The sequence below is a fragment of the Astyanax mexicanus genome, chromosome 24 (assembly GCF_023375975.1).
Source record: "Astyanax mexicanus isolate ESR-SI-001 chromosome 24, AstMex3_surface, whole genome shotgun sequence".
NCBI lineage: Eukaryota > Metazoa > Chordata > Actinopteri > Characiformes > Acestrorhamphidae > Astyanax > Astyanax mexicanus.
The window spans coordinates 14,271,015-14,296,707 of NC_064431.1; the positions used below are offsets into that span (position 1 = coordinate 14,271,015).

Sequence of the window (25,693 nt, forward strand, 5' to 3'; positions counted from 1 at the left end):
CATACCTTTCAAATCATCATTAATACTCCTCCATGCCATCTTGTCTCCTGTGCCTGGCCATTTAACTTTGGATCTTTGACCGATTCCTTTCTCCCTACCCATCTGCTTTCCCTTAGCCTTTGACCTATCAACACCTCCTTCATCCTCCACTCCTTCTGTGCTTAAGTTAGCCTCCCTAGTATCAAAGGTATTGATATCCTGCGGACTGTGGCACGTAACCTGCCGCTGGACTTCAGCCGACTGACTCAAACAATTCTGTTCAAAGTATTGTTCAATGCGGGGCCCCTGCACTCCTTCACTCAAGCACCTCATCTTTCCTTGGTGTATCCTCAGCCCTCTCACTGATGTGACCTTGCTCCACCCACACACACAAGTCAGCAACTCCTTTCCACTTACCATCCCACCTGCCTCTATGCTTAACCCACTTCTCGTAGTCATGTCCGTTCCAGAGTCCGTAACCATGTTATCCGCCTGTGAGTCATCTTCCACCCCTGCTCTCGCTGACTCCTGGGGTATTGCTTTTTTCTTTTTCAATGTAGCTTGCTTGGTTGCACACACATGGTTAACCATGGTGGCTGCTACCATGGATTGCCAGCCCATGGCAGCACCGTTAGGGTCTATTCCCTCTTGTCAGCTGTCTTTCCATGCTGTCACAGGGTCTTTCCTCTGTTGTCAACTGTTCTCTTCACAGCAGTCACTAGCTTAACTAGATATCAAGTAATATAATACAGGTAATTGACAAATCCTGCACCTAACAGCTGGGGTTATGCATAGGGCTCAGCCAGGATCTACTACTCACTCAACTAACAACAATAGCAAAACCACCACAATCTGATACTGGCTCGACAAGAATCCAGAAGCACAGCCTAACTCTATGTTCATGGTCCATTGCCTCAACTGCCAAGTAACAGACCTACCAAAAAATAACCTATGAACACACAGAATCCCTCCTTAATCTAAGCTCACTTCCTTTAACTATGGCAACAACACACTTACCTAAGCACAGTCACACACAATAAATCACATTATAAGTTGCGTGAGCAGAACACAGCAACCACTACCATCCGATACTGGCTCGACAAGAATCCAGAAGCATAGCGAACTATGTTCATGGTCCGTGCCTCAACTGCCAAGTACTCAGACGTCTACAAAACTCATGAGACAAATTATTACAAGAGCAGGACCACACCAATCCCCTTCATCCAAACTCTAACACAAACTTCAGTGCATGTAAATAACTTCAGTGCTGTAAATAAACTGAAGCGCTTTACTCTTTCAAATAAACAGTTTTCAGGAGAGAAATCTGTGTAGATTAACATCCAGTGCTCGTTTGACTTAAAAAAAAAAAAAGAAATTGTTGTTTATTACAGTTTTGTTTACATAGATTAGCTTTACAGGTCTCGCCACCCAGCGGCAAGACCTGCTGAATTAGAAGGAAAACATGGTGACAACCCTGTTCCTTAGTAGTGTTGCATAATATGCCTTATAATCCGGTTCAGCATATGAATGAAAAAAGACCAAAAAATAGAAGTTTATTGATACTGCGCCTCATAATCCGTGCCAAAAATACGGTAAACATCGCAATAGAATAGGACTCTTTGGAGCTTTTTAACTTGTGGACCACTTGGGTATAAAGCCCCTCAGTATTAAGACCACTATTGAGCTCTTTGGAATGATGGTACTCCATGCAATACTTGTAGGTTACTTTATAAACTCTCAGTTGATGACACTCCCTGCTCAGTAGAGCCAGATACTCTAATAAAACACTTGATTTCAGAAGAAAATGAATCAACAATTAACCAATACTTTTGTCCATTCATTATAGTTTTGAGCTCCATAAATTCTGTACTTGTATCAGCTCAGCTGTGCTAAGCATGTCGTCCAGGGCATTAGCTGCTGCTCAGTAGGTGAGGGCACCATGCCAGGAATGATGGGGTTGTTCGTTTGATTGAATCAAAGTGTATTGACCCTTGTGTCTGGGGGATATGGACTGTAATGACCTCAGCATGATTGTTGTTGAGCCCTTGAGCAAAGCACTTAACCCAATGTCGCCTCTTCTAGAAATACGGCAGGCTGGAAAAACCTTCTGAGACCTTCTGGAATCTTCTCTCAGACTCCAATTAAAGGCTTTAAAAAGGTCAAATCAGCATATGGGATTTGCAGATGTGGTCGAAAGTTGAAATAATCAGTTTAATTGGCCATAATTTCAATTTGAACTGAATTATTTTTGTAAACGTTGTGACAAATATCTTCAAGAAGTTGAGAAGAAGGCTATTGTCACCTGTTAAACTATAGAAGAAGAAAAAGAAGTTGTGTTGTGCCGAAATCCCACATTTCTTGGCGTTATGTCAGTACAACAGACTACGCTGATGATTCCTGTAATGACCTCAGCGTGATTGTTGTTGAGCCCTTGAGCAAAGCACTTAACCCAATGTCACCTTCTCCAGAAATATGGCAGGCTGGAAAAACTTTTTGAACCCTCTAAAGCCTTCTGAAAAGTTTTAACTGGCCATAATTTCTATTTAAGCCCATTTGAAATGTGAATTATTATTGCCAGCGTTAATACAAAAATTTAAAATTTTTCATTTGTACACTATATTGCCAAAATATTCTACACACATTATTGGTAGAATGGGTTGCTCTCAGGAGTTCAGTGAACTCCAGCGCTACAGTGATAGGATACCACCTGTGGAACAAGTGCAGTCATGAAATTTACTCACTGCTAAATATTCCACAGTCAACTGTCAGTGATGATATTATAATACAGTGGAAGTGATTAGTTATGACAGCAACTCTCTGTTAAGGTAGTTCACCAACTTTCTGCAGAGTCAGTCACTACTGACCTGGTCATGTGGCCTTCAGATTAGCTGAAGAACAGTAGAGCGTAGAGAGCTTCATGGAATGGGTTTCCATGGCAGAGCAGATCCAGCCAAGCCTCACATCACCAAACACAATGCAGATGAGTGAATACTCACCGTCATTACAATCCTCTCTACTTGCTGTTCACTGTGGGTGGTAATATTAGACTTCAAAGCATGTTCATCACCGTCTCCTTCCTGAGCTGTATGTTGGCAGGACATTACCAACTTGTTTGTACTTTTGTACAGATGAACAAGGAACCTTCAGGCATCAGGCATGAACCAGACTTGTGTAAATGCACAATTCTCTTCCTGATATCTTGGCTGATTTCTTTAGACCTTTCTCATGATGTTACACAAAGAAACAGAATGTGTGTTTCAGGTGTGTCTCTAATTGACTCAGATGTTGCCAATAAATCAAAAAACTTGCAATAATACATCATCATCATATGGGCTGTTCCAAATTGTAATCTTAGTGTATGTAAACATTTGACTTTGCAGAAAGTAATAAAAATGCCTACAAATCTGTATGTAAACTTCTGGGTTTAACTGTATTTACAGTTGCAAGAAAAAGGATGTGAACCCTTTGGGATTACTTGGATTTCTGCATAAATTGGTCATTAAATGTGTTCTGATCTTCATCTAAGTCACAACAATAGACAAACACAATCTGCTTATACCACACAAAAAAATGATCAGTTTTCATAGTGTATAAAATTTTGGTCTGAAACTGAACAAAACGAAACATTTGGTCGAAGGCCCAATACGAAATATCAAAACGAAATATCCATATTTGTATACGAGATATAAGATGAGTACATCTTGTTTATATCGGTATAGACTATGCTGCGTTCCAATCAGTTCCCCTTTGTAATTGAACACAGACACAACCCCTCCCTCCCCACCGCTTCACCAGCAGGCAGCCGCAGCATGGAGAAACACGACAGAATGTCTACAAGAAGAGCTGCTTAGTAAACTCTACTCGCCGGTGAACTACTGAGAACTGAAGCTGCATACTTTACTGGCCTTTGCAGGGCAGAAAACTCACAGACCAATCATGTGTGTGCAAATTTTAAGGTACGAGATACGAAGCTCATTCAGATGCAGCTCTCTATAAACACAGACAGTTACAAAGGAACCAGACTTTTCAGCAAAACAAAAGCAGTATAGTCTATGTTCTGAAATCATATCGCTGATGAACAGCAGCAGCGTGAAACATCACCACTGAATTTAACCCTTAGAATCATACAGACGGATTTTACATCCAAAATCACAGCTTAATTACTCAGGAATCCCATCACACATAAACATAATCCATATATGGTTAGAAAGGGCGGAACTTACTCTTTCTAAAAATAGCGGTAAAGCATCTACAAGAAATCCACTTAGAAAAACACCAAAAAAAAGTCAGATCTCCTTCCCCAACCAATATTATTTACCTTTAGTGTTTCAAATATATTTATATGATGTTTCAAACCAAATAATATCAGTAAATGACTCACAGACTCCACCAACTATCGGCTATCCACCAACCATCCACTACTCAATCCATCTGGATCATCCAGGGTTGCACGACACTCATCAGTAAACAAGACTGTTTGGAAATTAGTCTTCGTGTATGTCTGGATCCACTGCAACCGTTTCTGCTTGTGAACTCTGGTTAGGGGCGGCCGAATAGTAGGTTTATGAACCACAGCAAGCCTTTGAAGGATCCTACAGCTTGAGGTTCGCGGGACTCCAGAGGCACCAGCAGCTTCAAATACCTGTTTGCTGGTTTGTTACGGCATTTTAGCAGCTGCTCTCTTAATCCAAAGAACTTGCCTGGCAGAAACCTTCCTGATTTGCTTTTATCTGCACGAACCCGTCTGTGCTCTGAATCAGCCACAAATCTCTTCTTCACAGGACAATAATTACCCTTAAGTTTGCATGAAATATTGATTGTTTTCATACCTTCTCTAAGGTTTTGCACTATTTAATGCATTTCGTAAGCAGAGAGATCCATTTTCTTTCCCATGTTGCTTGAAACCCGTGGTCTGCTTAATAATGTGGAACATCCTTCTTAAGTAGTTTTCCTTTAATTGGGCTCACCTGGCAAACCAATTATTACAAGTGTCTGAGATTGATTTCAGTAATCCAAAGAGCCCTGAGACACAATACCACCCATGAGTTTAATTGAGAAACAAAAAAAAAATCTTTATGACTTCTACAAATCTTTGGAACGTGGTGTGTAATGAATTAGTGTAATTTGAATTGTCTTGTTGTGGACAGTATAAAATGTTGCTGGAACTACTAGGCTACACTAATACACAGGAGATGGCAGTGAATGATAAGAGTGGAACATGTAGTTTTGGCTCAGACGTGTCTTTTTGCTATAACCTTATTGCCTGTCAGTGAAAAAAGTTTATATAATCGCCATTCCTGCAAAAAATATTCAGATATTATTTTTTAGCCATACAGCCCAGCCATATTTGGCAGTTGTTGTTCTGCTCATTTTTACTCATAGAAATGCTTTAAAATGCTGAAAGTTTTTACAACTTTACGTTTTATAGAGATTTTTGGCAGCAGGTAATATACACATTAGATAACCCAAACCCTCCTAGTCTGTTAGCATTGTAGTATATTGTTATATTTACGATTCATTGCTCTCATTGCTGACCTTGCCTGTAAAGCCGATGTTGTGCTGAATTCAGCACCCCCGCCAGGAAAAGCACCCCTCTCGGGAGCGTGCACCCATGTCTACTTGATAAAAGCGGAGATAACTGCTTAAGCTAACTTTTATTAGAAACATGTTACCCAGAGGAGGTGCTTTTCATAGTGGGGGTGGAGATTTCGACGCTCTTTCGAAATAAACGTTTTTTTAAACAATTTATGCTTTTTCTTCTGTATCATTTTTTGGGGGAAAAATCCACCTATTTCTGATATTGGGTGGGTCACACTGATAACAGTGAAACATAGTAGTTTTGGCTGAGAAATGTCTTTTTGCTATTACCTTATTGCTGTTCAGTGAAAAAAGTTTATATATATCGCCATTCCTGCAAAAAAATATTCAGATATTATTTTTTTAGCCATACAGCCCAGCCATATTTGTCAGTTGATGTTCTGCTCATTTTTACTCTGCTCATCAATGCTGAAAGTTTTACTTTCTTTTATAAAGTTACAGTGGCTTTTTGAATTTTTTTTTTGCATGGCAACTTTTGCTAAACTCCTCATAACTCTGAACCAGGATTAAACCATCCAGTGCTAGCTGTTCATTTAGTGAAGCAGTGCTGGAGTTAAAGTCCTCCATTCATCTTCCTAATGAGCGCTGCCCGTCTGAGTGCCAGCGTCTCTATCTCACACTCTGCCACTCTGCCAGCCCAGCGAGCAGCGGGGAGAGAAAGCAGCGTAGGAAAAGTAATTACGCTGCGGCGTGAAGAATACATCAGGGAGCTCTGTGGGTTTGGAGAGGAGAGACGCAGTAAAGTCCGTCTTAAACAGAGATAACGTAACAGTCTGAACCAGCTCTGCTGCTGCTCAACGTTCATGTCTTCATTTAATCACCCTGCAGCTGAAAATATGCTGAATTTATATTTACACATTTAAAGTGTTGAACGTTACCGTTCCTCCAGAGTATTTATGTATTTATACATAAATACCTGCATCCTGGGCTCCCACAGTTTCTGCTGGAGGCGGGAACAGTTATGGATTCAAGATTCAAGATTTTTATTGTCACGTCACAGAGTACAGGTGTACATGTGAGTGAAAAACTTGGGTGCAGATTCCCACCAATGCGTAAAGAATAATATTTACAAGAGAGTAATAAAATAATATAAAATATATAAAAATAGGACATACAGATAACTTACAGTATAAACACTATTTACAATACACTTAATTACAATAAACATGATAACTTACACTATAGACAAATATTGCACAGAACAGATATGCACAGATGTAGATATGGATAGTGTGGAAGTAGTCAGTATGTCACAGTATAGCTATGAGTAAGTGCAGGTAAGGAATGAGTTGAGTGGGGAGTGCAGGGGGCAGAATGCTGTATAATATGGAAAAGTCTGATAGATGCAGTGTAAAGTAAAGTGCAGGGTGCAGAGTTTGTATGGGTGTCAGTGGGGTGGGTTGGGCAGAACACCGTTCTACTGGCTATTCCACAGCCTGGTTGCTTGGGGGAAGAAGCTGTCTCGGAACCGGCTGGTTCTGGTCTTCAAGCTTCTGAGCCTCCTTCCACTCGGCAGCTGTGAGAACAGGGAATGGCTTGGATGGAACGGGTCCTTCATGATCTTCATGACTTCATGAAAGTCTTTCAGTTTTCTTTGCACAGAATTGTCGGTTTAAATCCAGATGAAGCAGCTAGTTTGGCTTGAGGTTATCATTATTATTATTACTGTGCTCAGCTAACCCGTGCGCACAGTGGATGGCGTGGCATCACGGTTTTTACTTATGCTCTGGCAGGGGCGATGACGTGGTTAAAATATAGGCGGGGCTTTTTGCTGTAGGTAAAGGTGTAGGAGTGTGTTTGATATTTGCTAAAAAATTAATTAAAGCAAAAAATAAATTATGCATGCAGTGTCTAAATTATATACATAAGAAAAATATACATATGACCAAAACTGATCAGTTATCACCTAATATTTAAAAGAATAGAACAGATGATTATTATTACTATCATTATTATTATTTGTATATGTTGTATACTTACATTTTCTCCACTCTTTTAAAAAATCTTATAAAAAATAGCGTTGTGTCCTGTTTTTTTGTTGTTTTTAACTAAAAGCACTTTATAGGATGATGTCCTATCTTTTTTTTTTTTGCTCCTAATTTTTCCCATTTTCTCCCCAATTTACACAGCCAGTTTCCCAACCCACTCAATAGGTCTCCCCCTATCACTAGTGATGACCCAACACACCAGGAGGGTGAAGACTAACACATGCTTCCTCCGATACATGTGAAGTCAACCACCGCTTCTTTTCGAGCTGCTGCTGATGCAGCATTGCCAAACAGCATCACGGAGTGCTCGGAAGAAAAGGGCAGCGGCTCGGTTCCGATACATCAGCTCACAGACGCCCTGTGCTGATCAACATCACCCTTTAGTGATGTGGGGAGAGAGCATCATCCACCCACCCAGAGGGAGCAGGGCCAATTTTGCTCCCTCTTAGCGCCGACAGCTTGATGGCAAAGCTGCATGAGCGGGGGTTCGAACCTGGATGATGTCCTATATTTTTTAAAGAATGTAACTTTACGTTTTATAGAGATTTTTGGCAGCAGGTAATATACACATTAGATAAGCCAAACCCTCCTAGTCTGTTAGCATTGTAGTATATTGTTATATTGGCGATTCATTGCTCTTATCACTGACCTCACGTGTAAAGCCGATGCCCCTACCAGGAAAAGCATCCCTTCTCAGGAGCGCTCACCCACGTCTTCTTGGCTTTATCTTTACTTAGAAAATGGAAATACCCAAGATATATTTTCTAAGCTACACTGACTCATAAGAAATAAGGAAAAAGAAGCATGTCACCTGCAGCCTCTCTCGAGAGTTCAGCGTCATAGTAGTGCTTAAATCTGAAATCCCGCCATGAAAAGCTCCCCTTTTGGGAGCGCCTACGCACTGTCTTCTTGATAAAAGCGGAGATAATTGCTTTAGCTAACTTTAATTAGAAACGTGCTCCCGAGAGGTGGTGCTTTTCCTGGTGGGGGTGCTGAATTCAGTGCCATAGTAGTGCCTAAATCTGAAACCCAGCCATGAAAAGCACCCCTTTGTGCACCTGATTTGAATGTAAATGATTATGTATTTTTTTTTAAGATTACTCAACCCTGCTGAAAGTCTGGGTTGTTTGGTTGCTCTGCATCCCTAAACCTCAAGGTAGAGGTCTGCGCGGGACTGTTTTTTTAAACCCGCTCCCGCGTCTTTTTGTCCCGCTCCCGCCCGCTCCCGCAAAAAAATCACTTCTTTTAATCCCGCTCCCGCCCGCCACATACACATTCCCGCCGCTCCCGTCCCGCAGTCCTAATATGAATTGAATTAATTACATTTAGTGCTTCAAATTTACATATGTATTTATTAAAACAGCAATTCAGTTCGCAGTCCAAACACATGCCATCAGGTGCATCAAGAATCCTAGAAGTGGATTAGAAGTGGATCTATATTATATAAAATAATAAATGTAAAAATATATAAAATTAAATTCAATTAGTTTAATTAATATTTGTATTATTATTATTAATAATAATAATAATAATAATAACAATAATAATAATAACAATAACAATGTTATTGTTATTGTTATTATTATTATTGTTATTATTATTATTATTATTATTATTATTATTATTTTGCACCAGTATAGTAAATGTCGTCCTTTAAAAATCAAGAATTCTAGAGTTAAAAAGATTGTTATTTTTATTAACCAAAAAAAATTCAATATACAATACTTCTGGTATGCTGTGCTTGGCTGCAAACCACAAAACGTAAATATACATAAATAGCAGATGGCTGTAAAGAACAATTCAAATGAAAATGCAGCCTATACTATGAACGAAGCAGAAACATTTTAACCCGTAAATAGGAGTAATATCAGATGGCTGTACAGAACAATTGAAATGAAAATGCAGCCTATACTATGAACGAAGCAGAAAAATTTGACAAAAAATTATTGAAAAAAGGCAGTGAGTAAGGGAATATTTTACAAAAAGTAGCGAATAAATAAAACAGTGAGGTAAGGGTCTGCGCGGGACTGCTTTTCTAAACCCGCCGTAAATAGGAGTAATATCAGATGGCTGTACAGAACAATTCAAATGAAAATGCAGCCTATACTACGAACGAAGCAGAAACATTTTACAAAAAATTATTGAAAAAAGGCAGTGAGGAATATTTTACAAAAAAAAATATATATCGTATAAATAAAATTTCACCAAATAAATTCTGGACGCTGTGAGACCTTTTTCGTTAAGGACATGTTGGAACTGAAATTAGAGTTCTTTAATAATTAAATAAACAAACAGGGGGCTACACTAGCCTACTTCAGATTCCCATGAAGGAAAAGGATGTTGCTCACTGTAGAGGGCTTTAGCACGCTGCGTCTCTCTTCCAGAATTCGCCCACAAACACTGAAGGCTCGTTCCGATGGTGCGCTGGATGCCGGTATGCAGAGAACATGACGGGCAAGTTTACTAAGTGATGGAAATTCAAGCCTGTGATTTTTCCACCACTGAAGAACCTGGTGTGACCCTGATTCCTCAGTTGTGTCCAATTTTACACTTAAGTAGTCATTTATCTCTGATTCTGCTGTCGTTGTTCCATCCTTTGCCATGGAACCCTTGTCCTCCCATTCCTCAAACTCACGGAAATGCGCTCTCTTTGCTGGAGGCTGAGGTTCGTCATTTTTGGACTCAAACATCAGGTTCGCTATCAGCTCTTTCACAGCATTCATGACATCTGCTCGTGCGTAATTGTCTAGCATCTTTAGGTGTCGAAGTTTTGGAGTGAGAAATGTTGCCACTCTGTAGAGCCTGTGGACAGCATTTGGTGCTGAATTGTCAGTTGACATAAGTTCGTTCAGACGTCTCACACACACAGAAGCAACTTCAGTCAGCGCAGGTATAGCCACTGCATCGGTGCAGTGCATCATTAGTTTGACAGACCATGGAAGCACTAGAGATCCACTTAGTGTTGAGCTGTCTGATTCCAAATCATTTGTTGCGTCTTTGAAAGGCTTCAAAAAGGACACAACCGTTGTCAGCATGTTTTTGTTGATGCACCCGATCTTGCCATATTGATTATTCTCCAGCAGTATTGTGGAAATTTCTTCAAACTGTTGCAAGACAGAATCTGTCATATCAAAAACTGAATTCCACCGGGTCTCTACTGCCTGTTTCAGCGATTTCGTCAGTTTGCCTTGTTGTCCGGAATGCTTGAAGTATGTCACCAACTTTTTAACATCTGTTATAAGCTGAGAGACCTCGCACGCATTTTCCATCACGGCAGTGGCAAATGCACTCGACAAAATCACGTTGAGAATGTGTGCACTGCAGTTGATTCTGGTGAAGTCACGCAAACTAGAAACCATATTCGCCCCTCTATCAGTTACAAAGACGATCTTATTGACCATGTTGGTGCATGTGCAGTCAATACCAAAAACACGGAGGTTTTGGAACAACAAAGATCTAATGTTGTCCCCCGTCTTGCTGGTTCCTGGCTCAAATGGACTTGCAAACAACACCCTTGACACAAGATTGTAGCTGTCGTCTATGTAATGTATAGTGGCTGAAAGGAAAGATGTCTTCCTGTAGTTTTCCGTCCAAATATCTGTTGTGACAGCGCACCCGTATTTGCTGATGGTCTCCGTCATTATGTCTACCAGAGATCTTTTTTGTTGTATTGCTTCTTCTTCAATGTGTCTTGAAATAGTTGTGGGATGGGGCAACATTTCTTTGACGTCAAATTTGCCAATCTTCGCTGCAGTGTCAACCAAGTGCTGTGCAAGTTTGGAAAAGCCCTGACCAGAGACTGTATCAAATGGCCGTATGTCCTTACAGACAAATTGAACACATTTTTTGGTCGTTTCCTTCTTTAAGTTATTTGTCACTTTTGTGGTACTGGTGAATGACAGTTTTGTCTGCCCCTTCAGAGCTGTGCACCTGTGACGCTTTAAACCAGAGGTACCTGATTTGTGGCTACTGTACACAAACACTTTGTTACATTTATCACAGCAAGCAAATGGTAGACGATTTCTGTCTCCATTAATCACAATTGAAAATGACTGCCATACGTCAGACTTGCCTGCAGTTGGCTTAATTGTGGAGTATTCACCTGTCTTAAGAGCATTTTCCACAGCTGAAACTTGTGTACCATCTACGGGCTCCGCCATTTCTGTGGCAAAATTACAAAATGACGCACAGTGCACGCTTCATGTTCACGTGATCAGATCAGCCTGCTGGAGATGCTGAAAATGTGTGTGTGTGTGTCCATCCTCCGAGAGATTTTTCTTGTGTTTTTTTGTTGCTTGCATGGGAATCATAGCGTGATTATTATAATTTTCTTAACTATTTATCAATTTGCGGGAGCGGGACCACATGTTAATGTGGTCCCGCTCCCGCATGGCCTGTATTGATTAAATTACCGCTCCCGCCAATAACAATTCAGTTTTGTCCCGCGCCGCAACATATTCTGACGGGTCCCGCGGGTCCCGCGGGACTCCCGCGGGAGTGCAGACCTCTACCTCAAGGCTCAAGAGCCCCCTGGTGTCTGACAGTATTACAATATTTACCATTACATCAAAGTTACAGGGTCAGTGATGTCCCATGATGCCACACTGTGTGTGTGAGTGTGTTATGGATGTAATTGTAAAGAATACTGAGCAGCTGTATAGGTTTGTATGTTTTAGTGTGTATCATTACTGATGGTGCATCTTTATTCGTGCTTTTGTCATATCTCACCATCCTCACTTTCACAGGGATTATTCAGTGTTTTAGTCCTCAGGGTGTGTGTGTGTGTGTGTTTGTGTGTGTGTGTAAGAGAGAGAGAGACAGCGCTGGGCGAGATAGAAATTATTTTGGGGGAAGTGAAGCGTGGAATTCTTATTTGGGTGAGAAACATTTGAGGACACAGAGGCTTTAATATTCTCTCTCTCTCTCTCTCTCTCTCTCTCTCTCTCTCTCTCTCTCTCAGAGGCTATGCAGTGGCCAGTAGCAGTGATGACCGCATGAATGAGCCCCCGACCTCACTCGGCCTCGTCCCTCATCAGGTCAGTTGCTGCACTCAACCAGAAAACTCTCACTCTCTCTCTCTTGCTCTCTCTCTCTCTCTCTCTCTCTTTTCTTCCCTGTTATATTCGCTTGTTCACTCGCCCGGCTTCCATCCAGACACAGGGCTGAGTTGGGCATTGGCTTGTTGTTCTTGTATCTTGTTTTGTAGAGTAATTAAAGCTGTAGTCATGTGAAATAAGTCTGCATGATTTTTACCCATTTCTCATTTACCTTTGCATAAATCAGGAAATGAGGGGAAAAAATATTTTTTATATCACTTGTTTTTTGTTTGTTTTTACATTTACAAATATATTTTGTGTACATGCTCACAGTACTGTATTTGTCACACTAAAAGACGCACTGTCAGTGAACGTGTATTTTCTGGTCTATTTTTATAGATAAGGCTCACTGGATTATAAGGTGCATTGTGTGACACTAGAAAGGAACAAGGGTGTCTCCATGTTTTCCTTCTAATGTAGCAGGCCTGGCGAGACCTGTAAATCTAAGCTAAGTTAAGTAAACAAAACTGTAATTCTAAGAAAAAAATGTTAAAGTCAAATGAGCACTGAGTTTATTTTGAGTGAGTAAAGCACTTCTGTTTATTTACAGTAAGCTTAGATTTTCAGATTTCCCTTGCTAGCGCTAGCCACAGTTAGTAGCTAATGCCACCCAACAGTGCTACACAGAGGAATCCTAAGTGTTCCGGTAAGCCAGGGCGTTTTTAGCTAGCTATTTGTAGTAGCTTAGTTTAACATGCTAAACATGCAGACTACAGGCCGATAATACTCACCTCTGAACAGCGAAAGAGCTGTTCTTACTTTTCCTCCAACCACAATCAGATTCAATAGCCCTGCATGGAGAGATTTATCTGGGTAGGTTTTCATTGAATTAGCTACTGTTTTTCGCTGAACTCCTCTGTCATTTTAGTCCCATCCGGATGCACATCTTTAAGTTTCGTCTCCTCACGTTCAATAAAATAGCTGTTTTACCCACTGCCACACTTTGGGCGCGCGTTTCTACGGAGATCCACGTAAACACAACAGCGAGTGGAAATGGAGGAGCTACTGAACTGATGTCATGTGACTGAGAAAGCAAAAAAAACTCACTGGTCCTCCTGTATTTTCAATTGCAGTCCGGATGCAAGAGTTTTATCATTGAGTAGAAGTGTGGAATATTTCCACTTTTTTTTTTCCTGAGAAACTACTAGTAGACATCCTATAAAGATCACTTAGAACTATTCCTTTTGCACTTTTAATTAGTTGCTTTCTGTTAGGGAGCGTTTGTAGCTTCACCATTGTGAACAATGATAATGTGACTGAGTAAGATCTGACCCTCTCTAATTGACTTTGTGAAATATTTAATTATGTAGACAGTAATAACAGTGCAGTAGTTTCCCTTGTGATTGGCCATTTGATTGGCAGGGTTCCCAGGTCCCACCTACTATTACTATTATCTGTGTTGCCAGCGTGAATCAAAATCCCTCTTCACGGCCTCACATTTCCTGTTCTACATCTCCTCTCCTTGCAGTTGGGTAATTTAAGGTTACTAAATATCCTTATTACTCAGAAGGGTGATGCCGCGTTATTACAGCGCTCAGGCCGAGAGGAAGTCATCTCTCCGTGTCTGTACGTTCATTAAAGAAAGGCCTGATTTTCATCTGGACAATCTGGGCCAATTAGCTGCGGAAGCTTGCAATCAGGTCCATTGTGGGTGGAAGTGGCTAATGGACCAGGATGCGCTGAACGAGAGGCTGAACATGAATGCAGGAGCTGAGGCTGCTCTCCTACAGTTCAGCAGATAACCGTCAGCACACGCCAACCAAGTGCAAACGAAACAGAAGGAGAGGGAGGGATGAGGCAGAGCATGCAACATTAAAGCCAAAGACGACAAGAATGAGCTCTCTGCCCCTTCAGTGCATCATAATGCCAATTTAAGAAGAGTGTATAGAGAGACGAGGAGATATTCTTACACTGACTTCATCAAAAGTACAGACATAGATCATTCTCCTGTTCTTTTTCTGTCAGAAATTCACATCAAATACTAGATTTAAAGAAAAATCTGGTGTGAAATGGACTTGGGAAAGCCCACCTCTTTTCTCCCCCAGCATTGCCCCAGAAATATAGCACTTTTAGCTGATGCTACCAATGGGATTACTGTGTTAGTGGTAGGGGCATAGCGATGCCCATGCAAATAAATCACTATTAATAAGCTCAAAGATTTGTTGAATTAAATCCCACAGAGTTCATTTCAACTCTTTCCCAGTGAACTTTGTTCCAATTTTTAGCACGGAAGATGGGAATTTCCTCTTTTAGCCTAAGACACTTGGGCTAGGCAGACGCCCATTATATTAAATATAATGGAATACCCGATGAAAGTAAGTAGCCCTGGATTGATGTGGGGAGAGAGCGCCATCTACCCACCCAGAGAGAGCAAGGCCAATTGTGCTCTCTCAGGGCTCCGGTAGCTGAGGGCAAGCTTCATGACCAGGATTCAAACCAGCGATGTCCTGATCATAGTGGCAGCGCTTACCTTGCTGGACCTCTCGGAGCCCACATTAGTATTCTTGTTGATTTTAAATTAATATGATTTTTTTTTTTTCCATTTTTTGTTGCACTTGATTTTTTTCATTATTTTGACCAATAAATGCTCTAAATTACAATATTTTTATTTGTAAATTTGGGAAGAATTTCAGTAGTTTACAGAATAAACAACGATGTTCAATTTACCCAAACAAATACCTATAAATAGTAAAATCAGAGAAACCAATCATTTTTAATAACTTTTACATTTTTTTTGGAGCTGTGTACTTGACTTGAACATATATGAAAGTCAGCACACGTACACATACACTCAGGGCACAAGTCCATCAAGGGCGACCTTAACGTGCCCCTCTCCATGATTGTTGAGCGCAGTGCCGGGTGGGTAATCAGGAAGAGAAAGTGGGATTTTGTGAAATGGTAAGGAAGAAAAGCCGAACCCGGCTACGTGAGGAACAGGCTGCGGATCCGTTAATCCGTAATGAATAGGATTCCTGGGAAGGCTCTCCGCGGCGGGACTGCTGTTACGAGGTTGTTTGTCCTGTGTGTTTAACGCTCGAATGCTCGGGGATGTTTGCCTGCTTTATAGTTTTCTTGCAGTTGGAGAGAGGGAAAGATTGAGAGATTAGTGATGAGAAGGAATAGAATAGAAAACCCCTAAAACTCTTTCACTTTCATTGGTTACCATTGGTCACAGGACCACTCTAAACAGCTCTGTTCTGTTATACTGCATAGATAAACGCCTAAGAAGGCGAGACCTTCCAGGTGAGCCTTGGTTTGGGGGCTGCATAGTAAAAATATGATACTGTGCAGAAGGTTTTAGACATCATGTATCACGCTGGGTCTTGCCACAAGTTGGCGTTTAAGTGCTTCCCCTGCTGCTCTAAAAAAAGCCTCTCAGAGGCTGCTTCTGGGTAGTGTATCTCCTGATGAGAGATTGTAGACTGCTAGACATTCAAGACCCAGATGTTGCCTAGTTGAAGACTTTGTTTGAGAGGAGAGAGTATTGGACTTCTCCTCCTAATGCCACCTGCTAATACTATCTACTGTTGCCTTGTGACACCTCCTGGTACCTCCTGAAGCCTACTGGCTGCTCCTGACATCTCTCAGCTACTTTTGATGTCTTCTGAAACCTCTTAACAACACCTGATGCCTCCCAACAACTCCTGAATCATCCCAATGCCTTCTGACACTTCTAACACTACCTGATTCCCCCAGACAATCCCTAACTCCTCCTGATTCTGCCTGATGCTTCCTGATGTATTCCAGGAGGTGATTGTCCCTGCTTACTCCTGCTGATACCTACTGACTTTGTCTGATGGCTCTTTCCCTCATTCCTCCTGACCCCTAAACATATTCTCCTTCTAATGCCTTCTGATGCCACCTGACATCTATTGTCACCACCTGGCACCTACTAGAATGTCCTAAAGCCACTGGCTCCTCCTAACATCTCTCGCCTACTTCTGATGCCTCCTGAAACCTCTTCAAAACACCTGATGCCTCCCAACACCCCCTGAAGCCTCCCAGTGCCCCCTGATGTTTTCCAGCATGGCAAACAATGCGGTGATTGCCCCTGCTAACTCCTCCCGATACCTACTGACTCTGCCTGATGCTTCCTGACCTCACATTGTGCTTCCCCTGCTGCTCTATAAAAAGCCTAACAGAGGCTGCTTCTTGGTAGTGTACCTCCTGGTGGGAGATTTTTTTGCCTAGTGGACAAGTTTGTTTGAGAGGGGGCGTATCACTGGACTAAGAAACCAGGTGGTCTGTCGACGAAATGCCCACAATCTAGGTTGTTTGTCAGCCAGCAACCATCACCTTAGTTTCCAGTGGTGTCGTGGGAAGTGGCAATCCTACCCTTGCTTTGGAGCAACACAATGTCCCCTGCTGGTGTGATGTTCTCGAAAGCCATTGTGTATGGCGACCCTATCATCTCACCGTTGCCTCTCATGGCAGAGTCGCCAACTAGCATTTTCAGCAGGATAATGCTCACCCACACACATCAAGGGTTTAGGAGAAATGCCTCCAGCAGATTGGAACATTTCCTTGACCTTCTCAGTTACTAGATATATCAGCATTCAACTGGAAGCGCAACTGGAAGGAGGACCCAGGAATCAGCAGCGTACGAATGTGCAGGATCTGCAGACCCAGCTGTAACCTCAAGCATGTTGAGTCTACTTGCCCTCACTGACAATGTTCCATGTTTATTCATGTTTTTAACAACATGTACCCTTAAGTGGAACCCAATAAAGGTCGTCACAGCTTCATTTGTGTTTAATTCGCTTTTTGGAGCATCCTTCAGCTCTGTCTGTGCTTCAGAAACTGCGACTTCTGGACCCCGTCTGTCTGCCAAGGCTCAGTGCAATGTTTCAGTAAGACAAACACACTATAAGACACACACACACACACACTTGCACGTGCAGATACACACTCGCACAGACGCTTAAGCACGCGTGCAGGGGGCTAACTAAGAAGGCAAAGACATCAAAGCGGAACGCTCCGGGTTATTAACTACTTCGCATTTAGCAGCATGTGCTACACACGAGGGTCCAAACACACTGCCATTATCTCTTCCACGAAGATCTAATTGCAGAAATGTGAGCTTTTACACACACATAATATAAACTTGAATGAAAAAATGCATAAGTCAGGCTTTCGATTCTACAAGTCCTGGCAACTCCTGACACCTGTTGGCATCTCCTAAACACTACTAGCTCCTCCGAATATCTCTCGGATACTTTTGATACCTCCCAGCACCTCCTGATGCCACCCAACACCTTTTCAATCCTCTTAAGGCCTCCTCACACCTCCTGACATCTTCTAGCCATACCCAATGTTTGCTGACACCCCCTTGTCACCTCCTGATTCTGTCTGAAGCCTTCTGACATTTACCAGCGTGTGATCATTGCCTCTACTTACTCCACCTGAAACCTACTGACTCTGACTGATTTGATGATTGCTCCTCCTAACTCCTTCTGATGCCACCTCTTAACTTCTGACTGTCTTCAACCCCCCACCCCCTCATTGCTCATCCTGATGCCTCCCAACTCCTCCTGATGCCTCCCAATGCTTCCTGACATGGCACATAATGTGATAATTGACTCCTCCTAATACTGCCTTTTAACTGCTTACTCCTCCAGCTCTTTCTGATGCTTCCCAACATTGTACAAAAGTAATAATTGCTCATCCTGATGCCTCTCAATGCCCCCTTACTTATCCTAAGTCCTCCTGATGCCGCCTGATAACTACTGACTCCACACCTCACCACCCCAGTGTTTCCTGACATTGCACACAATGTTATTGCTCATCTTGATGCCTTTTAATGTCCTCTAACTTATCCTAAGTCCTTCTGACTCCTGATGCCACCTGACTCCTCCTGCTGCCACCTGAAAACTCCCAACTCCTTCTGACACCTCTTTACTTCCTTTGACATGCCCTAACACCTCCAGTTCTTCCTGACATGGCACAGAATGTGATTATTGCTCCTTCTGTCTCCTCCTAATGCCACCTCATAACTTCTGACTCCCTCCAACTGATGCTGATGCTTCCCAACATTGCACACCATTTAACAACTTTTCATCCTGGTGCCTCTCAATGCCCTCTGACTTATCCTTATGCCTTCTAACTACTGATTCCACCTGACTCCTCTTGATGCCACCTGAAAACTCTCAACCCCTTCTGACTCCTCATGACTGATGTCACCTGATATCTATTGACTCTTCTAAACACCACAGCATTTTCTGACATTAGACGCAATGTTATAATTGCTCATCCTTATGTCCCTGACTTCTCCTGATGCCACCTGACTTCTCCTAATGCCTCTTGACTCCGCTTGACATCCTCTGATGCCTCCTGATGCTTCCTGACATGGCACAGAATGTGATAAATGCTCCTCCTAATGCCACCTCAAAACAATGTAATAATTGCTCATCCTGATACCTCCTAATGCCCCCAGATTTATCCCAACTCCTCTTCCTGATGCCACCTGATAACTTACTATCTGACAACACCTCCTGGAAATATGGGAAATAGGCCATTGCAAGTTGTTTTTATTTAATATTTATTTTTTTATAAAGTGTTCTTTCTTTTATAGTGTAGAGTGTTCAAGCTCAGAATGTGCAGACATGTCACACAGTGTGATGATTGCTCCCCCACCAATTCTTTCCATTTTCCCCTCCTCCTGTCCTCCTACATTATTTGATTTTCTAGTTAGTCAACATTGCCCCCTTGTGTGTGAGAGAAGTACTGCAGTGTCTCAGCCACAACCCTTTCCTCCCTTGTTAAGATATTCCATTAAACATTTCTGACTCCTCTGACTCTGGTTTGAGTGTAAGGAAAGAGAAATTATTTCCTTAGTGATTCTTCCATGAAGCTCATAATTGTACAGATGTTGCTGCACAATAGAACAGTGTGTAGATTGGATGTAGTGTACACTATGCAATATCATTTATAAACTAGTCAAAAGCTTGGGAACACCTTCCTATTCAATGTTTTTCTTTGTTTCTTTCTTTAATTTATTTTCTACACTGTATATTAATATTAAATACATCAAAACAATTAAGGAACACGAATTACATAGTAAAACAATGCACAGAAGAAAAAACAATGTTTGATTTAAACCTAATCACCATTGATTTAAATGGTGGTTTGGGATGAGCTGGAGCTTCACAGCGTGATGGAAAATCAGCAGCTATTGTTCAGCACCTCCAGGAACTCCTTCAAAACGCTGAGAAAACTATTCCAGGTGACTCTATCTCATAAAGACACTGAGCAGATTTGTCCTCAAAAATAAATGCAATACTTAAAATAATCTAAAGTATAAAACATATTCTGATTTTTTGTTTTCTGATTCTTTTTGTTTAGAAAATAATTAAAATATTTTGCATGTGTTCCTCTATAGCTTTAATGTCTTCAATATTAAATTTGCAATAAAAAAAACAAACATTAAAAGAAGAAAACTGTACACACAGACAAATTAGCGACCTCTGTGGGTTTTGAGGCAGAACTGCACTTGAACTCAATTTAAAGGTCACCTTCCGCGAAAATCCGATTTTTCTTGTTTTTTTGTGGAATACAGTAGGTCTCTCCGAGTTGAATGTGTACACCTGCACATTAAACTGTTTTGCAGCCCCCATTGTCTGCAGGAGCTAAGCAAAGAAATCCCCCCTCCCCCCCTCCGAAAAACGGGTGAATTTTGAATTATCTTTCTGCCTACGTAGGCAGAAACTCACAGACCAGCCCACCTTGGCTCGAGAAACTCCCAGAGGCGGAGCTGAAGCGACGCAACATCACCGCTCATCAGTTAGGAGGTGGGAGGCAGTGAGCGGCAGAGCGGTGGAGGGGCGTCGCAGTGCTCCTAGCCAATCAGAGGAGAGATATTTGCATGCTGTTTGCATGTATGAATATTCATGAGCAAAGCTGGAATCCGGTCATTTTGGACACACCCCTAAAACAGTCCATTAAAAAAGAGCTATACAGAGACACCTGAGCACTTTTTTTTTTACAAAAACGGCTCACATGTCATTCATTCATACTAGAGACCACAACTAGACATTTTAAAATGAAAGAAAAAACGACGGAAGGTGAGCTTTAAGAAGAGTGTTAAAACTTTATTCATTACAAAGGGATTTGGGACAAAAAGTAATTTTGAAAAGCCATTTTTAGCAGTTTGTAGGTTTCAACTGGAGCTTTGTTGTAGCTGCTGTTCCACATTCATTTTAACCCCGACTAGCACTGCTAGAGCAACATTAGCATTACCCGCTAACCGTGCTAAGTGGCTAGCTCTTTTGACGTTCTGATGTATTATCGGCCTGTAGCCTGCTGCTAACTCTGGCTAGCACTGCTGAAATAGCAAGCCACTTACAGGGTTTATACGGTCATGAAAAACTTGGAAAAGTCATGGAATTTGAAAGTGGAAATTTCCAGGCCTGGATAACTTTTGGAAAAATAAAAATCCCCAGAAAGTTTTGGAAAGTCATGGAAATTTGGTCTACAAATCTTTGTGTTTCTGTTTATTGATGGAGAAAATCTATTTTAAGCTAACAAACACGTCTGCTCTCAGGATCTGATACACATTTTATTATTAAAGATTGTGTGTCAACATTTTATCTGATTCATTTTAGACCTACTATAATACATTTTTTATTATACCTTTAGTTGATTTTTGGTTTTAGTGTCCATGTCAGCACTGATGTTTTAAAAATCGTGTAGTCGTGAAAATTTGCCTTAAGGACATGGAAAAGTCATGAAAAAATAATGGAAATTTATTAGTTAGAACGTGTATGAACTCTGCATTACATTACATTACATTACATTACATTTGGCAGACGCTTTTGTCCAAAGCGACTTACAATATTGAAGTGCAAATAATAGAAGAGGTTAAGTACAAAAATAATAGAAGTTAAAAATAAAGCATCTATAGATAGGGCCTTAAGGAGGTCAGAGGGAAATAATGGGATAGAGGAGTAGAGAAGAGGAAGAAGGAGATGAGGTTAGAATTAGTTAGTTTGTTAGCACAAAGTGTCTTAAGCACTAGCTCTTTCAGGAGAGAAATCTATGTAGCTTTACATCCAGTGCTCGTTTGACTTTTTTTAAGAATTACAGCTTTTTTTTTTTACTTAGCTTATAACTTGGTTAACCTACCCCCACATCACCACCAAGCGATAAGACCTGCTGAATTAGAAGGAAAACATAACAACACCCCTGTTCCTTACTAGTGTCACATAATTCGCCTTATTTATCTTAATTTATTTCAGTGGAGCTTGCTTCTGTAACTGAATTTAATTTGCTCATTTAAAAGTGAAAATCTGACAGAAGCTCAAACACAGTCTCTGCAATTTCATTTACCACAGTAATTACCCCTCCCCTCCCCCCACACACATGCTATTTTACTGATGTGTAATGCATCAGCTCCTCCAGATACTCCTCTATCTACAGGCAGATGCCTCAGCTCTTCTTATCTGCCTCTCGGGACCTTTCTTCACTTCTCTTTTCAATTAAGATCAAGCGCAGGTCCACCAAAGAACTGAAAGCAGCAGTGTTCTGGCATTTACCCAGCACAGCAGCTTCCCCCCCACCTACCCCCCTTACTACAGCCCTGCCCACCCAGAGCAGTTCCCCCAAATACAGCCTACCCCACCCCTCAGTCCGAGGCACTGTAGCCCACTGCACCGCAGTGTAATTAAAAACAGAGTTCTCCCTCATTTTCCATCCTGTTTACGTCACTTAGAGAGAAGTGACGTGCAGAATGTGTGCTATTTTTTTTCTTTTGGAAAAAAAGATTCTGGGAAAACACCAGTGTTTCATCACCTTACTGTACTAATTGTTTTTGTTTTTTTTTATCTTATACCTAATACTTAGGATATTTTTTTTGTATTTTTCACACTATAAGACAAGACACTTAAAGTCCTTTAATTTCCCCCAAAATCATTTGTGCTTCTACCAGTCATGTTGTAAGGAGCAGTAAAGCCACTCTGCTGAAGAACAGCATTATATGGGAGTTTCTGTTTAGTTCTCCAGCAGTATTAACATAAGCTGCTAATCTTGCTATACGCTAGCTCTTTCACAATTCAGAGGTGAGTTTTATCAGCCTGTAGCCTGCTGCTAACCCCGGATAGCACTGCTAGGGCACCATTAGCATTATAAGCTAACCGCACTTACCGTTAGCTCTTTCACTGCTCAGAAGTGAGTATATCAGACTGTATTCTGCATGTTTACCGTGTTAAAACAAGCTACGTGGGATGAACCACTAGCTAATATCACCCTGGGTTCCCAGAACACTCAGGGTTCCTCAGTGTAGCTCTGTTGCTAGCGATTAGCCGCTAATGCTAATGCTCTAGCTTTAGTGGAAATCTGTAAATCTAAGCTTACTGTAAATAAATGTAAGCACTCAACTCCCCCCAATAAACAGTTTTCAGGAGAGAAATCTGTGTTGTTTAACATCCAGCACTCGTTTGAATTGTCTGAAATGTTCATTTTAAGAATTACAGTTTGGTTTGATTAGCTTGCTGAATTTAGAAGGAAAACATGGCGACACCCTTGTTTCTACTACTTTGTACTAGTTACTAGTGTGCCTTATGTATTAAAAACAGACCAGAAAATAGGCGTTTATTGATAGTGCGCCTTATAGTGTGACAAATATGCTATTAGAGGTTTATTATTCAGTAATGTCCTCTTTTTATTAACTTTTCATCATGAACAGTTCTAAGAAAAAAATATTTTCCTATAAAAGCATCCAATGTAATCAGATTAACCCAATGGACAGCATGTTTTTTTTTTTATGCAAACAATGCTCATTAAAGCCTACTGTCCATCAGAATATAACATTAAACAAGCCAATGAAAAACCTACGGTAGCTTAGCCCCGTTCACAGCTATATATTGGACCTCTGTGTAGGTTTATGTTCCAAAAACCTGTTTATAAATGGATAAACTACTTGTTGTTTTTTTCTGTTACTGTGCCTTTAAATCCGGAAATACATCTTTTAGTAAAGCTGTTTTTAAACTGTAGAAGTATTTTAAACAATTACTGTTTATTGAATTTTAAATTTCACTTTAATTTATATTAAAAAAAGTAAAGTGGTGTAAAAGTAAAAAGGGAAGAGCTTGTCTCATTAGTGCACACCAGGTGGCGCTGTGGTCTGCTGGAGAATTATAATAAATGGATTTCTTGACTTTTTGACTAGTGGAGTACAGCACTGGGATTGTTAATAAGTATAAATTAAACAAATGATTTTTTGTGTTTTTTTATGTTTGTTCTGTAGATCCGAGGTTTTCTGTCCAGGTTTGATAATGTTCTGCCTGCAAGTTTGGCGTTTGACAAATGCACGGCCTGTTCACCTGTGGTAAGTTCTGCTACTGCACTGTAATTTACTTTATGTATATTGTCCATATTATTATTTTTTCCCTTCCTTTTTAAGCATTTCTGTTGGTCCAGTCAGCACATTAAATAAATATTAATTGTCACGTTCCAGTAAAAAACGAAAATAAACAATTATATAGAAAAAATATTTAAAATGGGGATATGGATATACAGCCCTGAATAAAATAAGAGACCAAAAAAAAAATGCATTTCTTTAGTTTTACCAAAGTGAAAACCTCTGGAATATAATCAAGAGGAAGATGGATGATCACAAGCAATCAAACTAAGCTGAACTGCTTGACTTTTTGTACCAGGAGTGGCATAAAGTTATCCAGAAGCAGTGTGTAAGACTGGTGGAGGAGAACATGATGCCAAGATGCATGAAAACTGTGATTAAAAACCAGGGTTATTCCACCAAATATTGATTTCTGAACTCTTAAAACTTTATAAATATGAACTTGTTGTCATGGCATTATTTGAGATCTGAAAGCTTTGCATATTTTTGTTTTATTTCAGACATTTCTCTTTTTTTTTGCAAACAAATGCTCTAAATGACAATATTTTTATTTGGAATTTGGGAGAAATGTTGTCTTTGTTTATAGAATAAAAAAACAATGTTCATTTTATTCAAACATGCACCTATAAATAGCAAAATTAGAGAAACTGATTCAGAAACTGAAGTGATCTCTTCATTTTTTCCCAGAGCTGTATGTGTAGTCAAATCTGTATATGGACAAACCTTCTCATTCAGTGTTTTTATCTACATTATAAATGGATACTGAAGTCATTCAGACTATGAAGGAACACATAAGGAATCATGTAGTAACTTAATAAAAGTGTTAAACTAAAATAGTCTGTGAAGCTGTTAGATGCTCTTATCTGGGATGAGATGGTCTTTGGAACTGCAATTGAGAATACTTTAAAAGTTCTTGGCTTTTTTTTCGAATTAACTGAGCTTCATTTCATAAAGTCATTTTTTTCTTTACTTAGTTGAGTAGTTCTTCTTATAATATGGATTAGAACATTACTCAAATATAGCTATTCACTGTATACCTGTAACTCTACCTCTTCACAACTTAACAACTGATGCTCTTAAACACAATAAGAGGGCAAGAAATTCAAGTAAATAACTCTTGACAAGTTCAGCACAGCTGTTAACTGAAACCCATTTCCGGTGACTCTACCTCATAAAACTGACTGAGAAAATCCAGAGCTGTCATCCAAGCAAGAGGTGCTAATTTGAATATATTCTGGTTTGTTAAACACTTTTTTTTTTTGTTTACTAAATAATTCCATATTTTTTCATAGTTTAAATAATAGTATTAATCTAGAATGCAGAACATTTAAAAGAATGTTTTTTTTTTGGTCACGCTGTAGTTATGTTGTTTCTATTGGCCAATTCATCATAAATTTCTGATACAGCATAAAAGAGCAACTGCCAGATTCACATCATGTCAATATCAAAGTGAAAGAAGCCAAAAACCATGTGCCTCCATTTTTGTCAGCCACTGACGCAATATATACAGTACACACACATATATAACATGTCTGTCTGTATATATGTATATACACACACCCACGCGTGCATGTTCAGTCTCTGGGGCTGCTGGGTAAATTATACATGTGTGTAAAGCCATATGGTGAGTATTAGGTGTGGGTGCTGGTTGATGGCGGGCGTATGTGAGTAATTAGAGG

At 40.5% G+C, this 25,693-nt stretch overlaps 1 protein-coding gene across 4 annotated transcripts in view; it reads left to right on the forward strand.

Annotated features, from left to right (window-relative positions):
* The window catches only part of atg7 (ATG7 autophagy related 7 homolog (S. cerevisiae)), a 157,206-nt gene that overhangs the window by 64,623 nt on the left and 66,890 nt on the right, over window positions 1-25,693 (forward strand). For all 4 annotated transcript variants that reach the window (XM_049471600.1, XM_049471602.1, XM_007248300.4 and 1 more), the window contains 2 exons: window positions 12,526-12,601; window positions 23,901-23,981. In XM_049471600.1, the coding sequence (XP_049327557.1) occupies window positions 12,526-12,601; window positions 23,901-23,981 (157 nt within the window). The remainder of the gene's footprint in view (window positions 1-12,525; window positions 12,602-23,900; window positions 23,982-25,693) is intronic.